We start from the raw sequence: 10,102 nt of genomic DNA, 5'->3' as shown, positions 1-10,102 counted from the left end.
CAGACCCACCAAAACAACTAAAACGCCACAGCAGGCTGAAACATGAGGATTTACACTGAAGACGCGTCACGCTGAACCATCGTACATATTGAGTCTCTTTATTACGCTATTTCACATACATAGAAAACCAATCACTTACTTTGAGTGATGCATGTTGTAAGTAGTGCAAAAGGTACCTCAGAGACATCAGTGAAAGATGTTGACGACGATGGTAACGGTCAACAGAAAGTTCTTCCCCATGCTCACCCTGCAGCCATGATCAACCCAAGCTTCCTCACAGGTGAACACACACACACATTAATACAGACACCACGCCCCCGGTCACACCCACAGTAACTGATGACGTCACGATGCGCGTGCATGTACACTACAGTGCAAAGAAAAGAGAGGAAACCCAATAAAAACCCAAACAAACCCAGTGTATGGCTCCTACAGCCTATAATGACCCACAGGTTATCATCAGCTTTATCATCCACAAAAACAGCATAAAGTGCATTATGGTACAAAAAATATGTTTGGATAATTGTTGGTTAGCAATGACAGTTCTTTTCAATTCATTGCTTGCACAAGGCAAATTCGTTTCAGATGAGTCTAAATCACAAAGCGGGCTGCTTTAGAGGAGAGCGGCCCATCCTCACTGATTAAGATGTCGTAAATTCACTCCATTTGCCCAAATGAAATTCTGGTGTCAGGTATGTACATTGTCCTCCCGCACAGATCAATCAAAACCTAACAGCATAATATAAAACTGTCTCCTAAACAGCAATGAGAGAGCACTCTGTGTGGTGAAAGCAGCATTCGGTCTAAAGAACCACAATGCAGCCAGGTTGTAAAGACGAGTGTGTGTGCTGTATGTAGCTTGCTGATGTTAGCTTACAGGCTCGCTTTGTGTTTCTGTCCTTACATTTAAACCGACTGTTTAGTGCAATATAAGTTGTGATTCAAAGTGTTTAAGAAATAATAATGAAAAAAGCTTATTCACTTTCTTTTTGAGTTAGATGACCTCTATGTTGTTAAATACGGAGCAGGGAGGCAAATAACCTCAAAGCCCCGTTCGGACAGGATTAATATAAACAGGGGTAGGTGGGGAATGAAATATTCACTGTGCTCCTCTGTAGTTTAACTCATTGTTCTGGACGGCTTTTTAACCATCAGGAAATTACAGGACATGGTCTGTAATAGACAAGGACATCACACAGGACGAGGTCAGTAGCCAGAGCGACAGACGTGAGGCAAAGATACTGAGTGAGGTCTTAACACATAGACATGAAACAGATATTGATATCATTTACTGTGACTTCCCTACGTCCATCACGAACTAACATCCATAAATCCACTCCGAAATCATAAAAAGGACAATCCTTTTATCCTTTTACACATTTTTGTCAGGATCAAAGTAATCCAATGATAGTTGTCTGTACATCCATGGGCTCGGTGTAAATAGGAACAGCTAGTAGCTAATTTGGCATAGTGCTCGCAAATATAAGCTAAAATAACAGGCTTAAAAGAGAACTGTAACTACTGTGTAAATGTACAAATTTGATCTTTAATTTTTTATCAGATTAGCAGCATAAAAAATGTTTTTGAGTTGATTTAAAAAAATATGCTCTTCCTGTAGAAAAAGCATTTTAAAATACTCTTTAAGTTAGAAGAGGACCAAAGAACAGTAGGTAATTGCAGCTGTAATTATTACTGAGGTGGGGGTGAAATATTACCCATATTATGTTAAAATAACCCTACCTTCTCTAGTAAATCCAGCACAGAATGGGGCTTTAAAATGTAAGATGTAAGTGGGGGAAACTAACTATGTACTTTAACTATGTAAAAATGATTAAATTATTAATTATCTAATTATTACCGATTCACTAATATATCACTCTTACTTTATAAGGTTCTCCAAACAAGTTGAATCCAGTTGAGAACAGGTCTTCATCCTGTTGGACCTCCTGGTTCCTCCTCTCCCACTCTCTCCTCTTCAGGGCACTGCGCTCTGACTCCAGATGACTGGAAGGACACAAAGAGAAAAGCTTGTTAGTCTCCCCCACTGAGGCCGACACATTGCCTGCCACTGGTTTTCTAATGAGTATTGCTAACAAGTCATTTTTGGATCTGCAAAGAGCACTGGCTGAAATTCTTTTCCTGCAGTGTGATTAGATTAGCCGGGTAGCTGGTAAAGGAAAAAACAGAGTAAATCATGTCAGTGCACTGTCTGAAAATGACTCAAATTCCACTTAACATATGAACAAGGAAGATAGAGCAAAAAACGACAACTGAATCTTGGTATGAGTTTCAAAGTGAGAGCAAGAATAAATGGTTTCTGTTAAAGAAGAATTCAACAGAGAATAAGTAATGTAGACACACATATCCAACTTGATTCATCAAGCTGGATGGTTTGTTTAAGATTACAAATAATATTTAGACATTGGCTGCTTATCAAACCTGGCTCTCTGACATCGATATGTCCCTCGATATGATAGGTTCCAGAAACCATTTACTTCACTTCTAAAACACGCTGTCTTCCACAGAAACTACTATCCGGATAATCACTTAAACACATAAACATGACCTAAGTGTTTGGATACTTTTCTGTCTCTTTAAGTCAGCTCAGCACCGAGTTTAAGTAGTTATTTTTTACTCTGGACATTTGAATGAATTCCAGTAGTCTTAAAATTGATTTGCAAAAGCTGCTTGATCTTCCATAAAATGCTTATCCAATGCTACGACCCCTGTGTCATCCAGCACTTTCTAAAAGCTATCGCCCATAGCTTTGCTGTATCTGCAGCAAACAGTTTGAGTCAAAAAGAAAATACTTTTTTGTCAAAACAAGATTAGCCAAGTTCAGTATACTGCAAAATTCATGAGGAATAGCACAAAGATTGTTTCATGTAAAGTGAATCCTCCCATTTGCTGCAAAAGGACTTAATAATTGTCCACATACTAGATCAACACCACATTCTTCTGTCTGTGCGCTCTGCATGGAGCTGAAGCCAGACCGCGATTAGCTTAGCTTATCATAAAGACTGGAAGGCGTACAGCTAGCCTGGCTTTCTCCAAAGTTAAAAGTATTCCTAAATGAACATGATGTATCTCAGTTCAGTACACAAAGAGGAGTTACGCTGCGTAACTAACTAGCCTACTTCTTGACAGACATGTTTATCCTTCCACCCAGCACGTCACTGTACCTGACCATTGTTCACCAAGAAGGCAGACAGAAGCCATGTCCTTGACTAAATAATAAAATTAAATGAATTAGACAATGAATAATCATCTTTATATACAGCCTATGAGAGCAACCAACTCACACAATAAAGTTTAACACAGCATGAACAATAAATTGTCTGTTCCTTCAATATTAGCCAGAGCTCAAAAAGGCAAACCTTTTACAGTTTTTCTATTTATAATAAGGTCAACATGATGTAACATATGCCATTAGCTGGGTGCTTTCATTCATGAGTGAATTCATTTTTAACGCAGGTGGGCCCAGTGGGAATTGAAGTCCTAATCCAGGCAGTGTTTATGGCCTGCTGTACCCAATGAACCATGACACATTGCAAAGGACAGATGCATTTATGTTCTGTCATTGGACGGATCCCAATAAAATTTGCTTTTAATCTTTCAATATTCCTACCCTACCGCTATGAACCATGGTTTTCTGTCTGGAAAGCCAGAATTATTGCTTGTGGATATGACTCGAGATTGTTTCTTGTGGCATTTAAAATATGAGACAGCTGACAGAAGACAATGAATGATTGGGAGCAAAGGAGAGTGGTCTGTGGGTAATGGAGAGGGAGGTGAAACCTAGGTCCTTGGAAAATGTTCTTTATATAACCATGTATCTTTAGCAAAAAAAACCTTTTACTGCACAGTTACGATTTCACCATGCCCTCCTAAAGTTTTTCAGTCACCAGCCTCCACTGAGAAATCTACAAGATGACAGCCAAACTGGAATCTCGGGAGTACAAAGTAATGTGTGTGGATATGTGTGAGAGTGTGTGAGAACAAGTTATGCATGAGGCTGTGGCCTACTGACCCAGGAAAGGGCATCCTGTTTTACCACATCCACTGCAGAGAGATGAGACAGGCCGGCTAATTAGTGATCAACACAATTAAAAGAGGCTTTCTCTTTTTCTCTACAAGACCTTGCCTTCAACATTTAATCTGTCAGCAAGATGTGTGTGGGAGGGAGAAGAGCGGAGTGGCAATGAGAGGAAAGAGAGAGGGGGAAAAAAAATCACAGAGACCCATGGGAGGGAGAAAAAGCCCCAGTTTCAGGGCAACAGACAGTTTCTTAAAAAGGAAAGAAAAATAACAGAATGATGAAAGAGTGGTGGGATGGGGAGATAGAATAGAAAGAGGGGAGGAGGAGCAAAAAGCAAGAGAGAGCAGTGGGAATACCAGACAAAATGATTGACAGGTTAGGTGTTTGCGTGTGTGTGTGTGTGTGTGTGTGTGTGTGTGTGTGTGTGTTACAGCAGAAGATGTGATCATTGTGTGCGCTGGGACTGCTGGTTGACATGTGCATTGTCTGTCAGTGCAAAGAGATAACTGACAGAGCTGTGTCTACAACACACACACACACACACACAAACCATGTGTATACAGCAAGCATACACATATACACAGGGCTGCAGTCCCATGCCACAGATCACTGTCTCTGTCTCTCTGTCACACACTAGACATTCACACAGAGGGAATCAGGTCAGATGAGGAAATTAACACATCCAGGATTTATTTCCCAGGGTGCGGCAAGAACAGAGTACGACGCTACCTGTCACACACAGGTTAGACTGCCACTCTGCCTTTCTACACCTCACTGATCTGACCAAAAGTCAATTCAGTGAGGTGTAGATCAGGTCAGGTTTTTTGAAGAAATGTTATACAAAAAGTCACGTTGTATGCTAGTTGGTTATTCTGGACGTTACTCTGTCTCATGATTCAAATCACACGATTAGGTACAAAGCACTTAGGTTATGGGACTACCTATTGGTGTAAGCTTTAACAGTTATTATTTACCACAGCCACCCATAAAAGAGAGCCAGGCATTGCTAGCTCCCCCCCCCCCCCCCCCCCCCCCCCCCCTTTCATTAATGTGGGATAAACACAACATTGAGCTGTGAAGGAGCTGCCGGTGACTCAGCAAGTGTTGAACGTCCATAGGCTTTAAAGCATCATTATGTAGTAATTTTATCTTAAAATAACAGCTTAAAAATCATTTTGATGATACAATGACTTGTAATAGGGTGAATGGCGCCTCTTTCATTGCCACTCCAGGCTCGTAGCGGTTGCTATAGTTCTATCATGGCAGAGGCGGATGTTGTTGAAGGAAGTGAGGAAGAAAAAAAGAGAAAGTGACAGAGCAAGAGACCGGGTGGCAAGCTAGCCAACAAAGCTAGACATCAACCGACGCAATTACCGCTGTCCGAGTGTGTTATCTAGCAAGTTTGTTAACTCAAGATTTATAGCTGCCACAGATTGACCATGCAACATTATATAACTTTTCTGCCATAAAATAACTGCTTATTGAGAGTGGCACCGCTGTTGTGCAGCAACATAACCAGGCTCAGCAGCCTCTATGGACATAACGATATAGGCGATTAGACAGAAGAGGACGTAGACGGAGGAAGCTAAGAACAGAAAAGGAGACTGATGAAGCAAGAGGCTCTCAGACGTTGGCGAGAGCTTTGTAAAAATTAAAGGCAGAAAAACAGATGCCAAGCTGTCTTTCTGTTGAATTACTAGGAAATAACTTCCCAGCTGGTTTGCTATGTCTTGTTGATGTTTGGCTGTGTTAGCTAAGTTAATATCAAATGTATGTGTGCAGCTGTCTTTCAATCAATGACAGCGGTGAATTACACTCTGAAACAGCAGGGGCACCAAATTAATGAACTTTAACCTAGATCCAATAGCGACGTCACAGTTGCACCTGGACCTTTCTCCATAAATGTCAGTTTCATCTGTTTCATCCACTCTAGAAAAATGGAAATAGATGTGAAAATAATTAAAATTTCAGTTTGACTTTGAACTATAAATGTTAAAATTATATCTGTTTTCATATCCATCTTCAAATTATTTTTGATTAGACTACAGCACATGATGAAAGAACAAAGATGTCAGATCTGTAAGATTGTCCGCACTGCTGACAGATAATTGTAAAAGACACACATTTGAAAAACAGACAAAAAAAAAACGGGAGAGAGGTGATGGACAGATGGACAGATGGATGGATTGGTAGGGATTAATAGCAGTGGTGATATCAGCAGTGGGCATACTGTCGATGCTGATATTTTCTGTGAATGAAAATGTAGCGATGGCAGCTTTCTTTTCTACCACTCTGCTTTCCTTCTGTGTGTGTGTTTGTGTGTGTGTGTCCTGAAGTAATGCTGATAGCCAGAGTAAGCTCTGGGAATTTAATCTCAGCAGAGCTATGCTGTGCTCCCCTGATAACTAAACACACACACACACACACACACACACACACACACACACACACACACACACACACACACACACACAGCCGCACTCACCAGTGTCTCTAACACAGCCTCATCACCCTCTCATTCACTTTCACTGCACAGAACTTCATCCCGTTTCCTCAGTAAATGCTACTCAGGTGCCCATTAGCAAGGCATTGAACATGCAACTCAGGTTGTGCTAGCAGGCAGCTGCCCAGTGGAAATACAGATTCCTTTCCTTATTGAATGAAAGTAAATCACAGGGGTTATCACTGGGAAACTGGACTATCGTAGCTGTAAGTAGGATACAAAAGTTTAACTGACATGCTTACACTACAATTTATATGTTCTAATAATGATAAATGAAAAATGATAGTTTAAATCATTTATATTATAGTTACTTATATTATATAACGCAGAACCCTTCCATTTAATGGAAGTAAAGACCTGAAAGCTGTTTCCAACACACTGCACAGCAGCCAGATGTTGAAGCTGGTCAGTCGATTGAGTTGAACATGTTGAAGTTTCTGTGTTCTGTCGTGAGTGGGAAGAAAGGCTCCAGTCTGCGTAAGTCATCAAGAGAGTTTCTGGAGCTGCTTCATTGAAAATCAGCCAGAGCCTGACTTTGTGGACTCATGCTGCATCTGTATCTTATGGGAATAACTGTCAGAACAGTTCAAGGCAACAACCGGAAATATATTTGAACTCATTTAAAGCCATGAAGTCATTTTAAGCAAAGCTTTCTGCACATTTTGGTCATGCGCAATCAGCTTTTCTGTACTAAATACATACGCTACCCATGGCACATATAGTCATAGTTTAGATCAATTTGTTTTAACTTAAGTTCATACATTACTCATCATTTAACGATGAGTAATGTATTATCATTTATTAAATCCTTCTGTTTCTGCTTCTCTTACATCAGAGATGGATTTTTGAAGTTGTGCTTTTGCTTTAAAAGATGTGCTGTGTCCTTTAATGGAGTTACAAGATTGAGGTCAAAGCAATAGAACGGGTTTGACAAGGTTTCTCAACCTACCTAATCCACATCTTATTTTGCAGTTCAAGTTTTCCAGTGGATAAAAAACATACGTCAAGACAAGACATTTTTGCACGCATATATAGCCTGTATGAAACGGAGAAAGCAGCCAAACTGAAACTCCTCATTGGTTTCAACTGAACTCTAAAATAATGCAGCTATGGAGTGTTTTGTTTGTTATGCAATTTATAATAATGTACACATTTTGTACATGCACTTTTGCTGTAGAATTTTTGAAAGCAAGTTTAAGGAAGACTATTTTTCTGAAGACATTGATTGTTTTACCTCAGCTTTGTTGCACATCTTTTGATTTGAAATAATCAAATAAATCTAAAAGGTACATAAAGTAACTTTCTTTGCATTAATTTAATTTCCAATCAAGATACAGTGGTAAGAATTGTTATCATTGTTAATACAGTCTTAAAACAGCTAAGATAAGATATAATAATAATAAAAAAACATGCAATTAATCACAATTAAGAAAAAATTAAAAAATATAAAAATAATATTCTGTACAGTTCTAAATTTGATAATGCCAACCCTCATATGTTTATGCAGGGCTTCCTCGCATTCCACAGAAAGTGCCAAATTAACTGATTAAACTGTAAAAATCACTGGAGGAATGTTGACTGGCACCATCATTGAAATAATATTATATATTTTTATATATATTATATTACGTTATATTATATTATATATTGAGGTGCAACTAACATTTTAATAATATGCTTGTGCTTCCCCATAAACTCAAGTGTATTAGTTTCCATCTGTCAAATTTTGTTTTAATGTTTGTAGTAATGATAATACACCAATCTGCATGATGCTGATGAGATCAATAAATGTCCCCCACATCTTATTTAGTAAATTATCTTAGTCATTACCACAGGTCGAGGTCACCCACAGTATAAGATGAAGAAGTCCCACTTGTTTTAGCGGATTAGTATCAGCTGCTTCGTTCATGCTTCATAATCAATGTCTCATCACAGCTGTGTGGCTATACCAGCTGAATAGTAACTTCATGCAGGTGTACAGGTGGCCATTATAACTTGACAGTCATCACTATTTCTCTGCTGATTTGTTCATGCCAATGCTGCTCTACCACCACAACCTTGTCCTTATGCGGTATTTTTGGTATTGTTGATTCAACTAAGATTTAATGGTTGATGTTTATTAAGGGGGATTAGTCCTCCCAGCAGAATTCTTGTTGCTGCTTGTTTGAGAGCTTTTCCGCCAAATCTTACTTTAAAACTATTAGCTATAAATGGTTAAAAAGTTTCTCAAACACACTGCCAATCAGTTAAAATCAGCACACTCTTTTCAACTCGGGGAGATTGGGTAAACACAATATTTGTACAAAAAGAAAACAAAGTAGAACACTAAGATATGTTCAACTTCATCTCAGACATGGATTGTATTATTCATCAAATTCACACACACAAATTTGTCGCATATTTGACATGGAATTTTGATTTGGTTTAAGTTTAAGCCTATCGGGAAAAACAATGATTTTTTTAAAACAAAAAAACTTTGTATTCTACCAAATAAGGTCTCGATTAAACAGTGTGGATCTTGTGTTAAAATAAATTTGAATTCTAGATCAGGACCCTTTTAAGTCTTGGAGTTTTTGTTTTTCATTTTCACAAAACTGTTCAACAAGATGGCAATACTCATGGAGATTTTGTTTTTATTTTACTTCAAAGTTTAACCCACGCTTTTAGTGACACCTCTGCCAGTCATCGTAACAATTTGCTTTAAAACCAATCATTGCATTAATCTATTTCTTCTAGAAATTAAATACAACTGATTATTATGCCTTTAGTTCAAGTGGTGTTATAAAAAAGCCTTTCATATTTTCAATCTTCGTATTTTATTTAACCTGCATTAACCAGGCAGCTCAATTAGGAATAAGCCCTTGAATGCGTTTGTGTGTGTGTGTGTGTGTATGTGTGTGTGTGTGTGTGTGTGTGGGAGAGAGCGAGGGGATGAGGGGGTAGAACGAGTGTTTTGGAATGACAGGGAGAAGTGAGGGGGATAATGAGAGGAGGAGGAGAGGGGGAAGGAGAGAGGAATAGCTGTCAGGCAGCAGACAAAAGCTTTGTTTGAAGTGTCAGTTCAATGACGCATTTTTGTGCGCGTTTGTGTGTGTTTTCTGGTTTGTGTGTTCATTCAGACGGCATTAGACATCAGAGAAATATCAGTAGGCATTCCTGGATAGACAGAGAAGAAGAATATCCAGAATGCCATCAATATGAAAATATACAGCTTTTAGGTTTCTGTATGTGGATGGATTTCAGAAATCACAGCTTTGTGCCTTTGTGTGTTTGACATGAGAGCAGATATTATAATGAGACACAGCCTTCAAACACAATGTTACTTCCAGCTTTGTTTTAATGTACATCACACAAACCTGTGTACATGACACTGACGAATAGATACACAGACAGAGAGGGAGGACAGAGCAGTAGTATGCTTTGTGGTTGTTTGTCCCGTGACACGTAATACTGTGGGATAACAAAATCACACAATATGTAAAAGGGCTTTTCTCATTTAGATATGTACATATTTTCTAAGTATTTGCTTCTTGTCTTTTGTTTGTACTTAGCAAAGAGTG

The 10,102-nt window shown here is 38.8% G+C and overlaps 1 protein-coding gene across 2 annotated transcripts in view; it reads right to left on the bottom strand.

Annotated features, from left to right (window-relative positions):
- The window catches only part of aff2 (AF4/FMR2 family, member 2), a 206,142-nt gene that overhangs the window by 161,727 nt on the left and 34,313 nt on the right, over positions 1-10,102 (bottom strand). For both annotated transcript variants that reach the window (XM_046029879.1, XM_046029880.1), the window contains exon 2: positions 1,884-2,004. In XM_046029879.1, the coding sequence (XP_045885835.1) occupies positions 1,884-2,004 (121 nt within the window). The remainder of the gene's footprint in view (positions 1-1,883; positions 2,005-10,102) is intronic.

The sequence above is a fragment of the Micropterus dolomieu genome, linkage group LG19 (assembly GCF_021292245.1).
Source record: "Micropterus dolomieu isolate WLL.071019.BEF.003 ecotype Adirondacks linkage group LG19, ASM2129224v1, whole genome shotgun sequence".
Classification (NCBI taxonomy): Eukaryota; Metazoa; Chordata; class Actinopteri; order Centrarchiformes; family Centrarchidae; genus Micropterus; species Micropterus dolomieu.
Note: the sequence above shows the minus strand (reverse complement) of the source record. Positions and strands in the feature narration are given on the sequence as shown.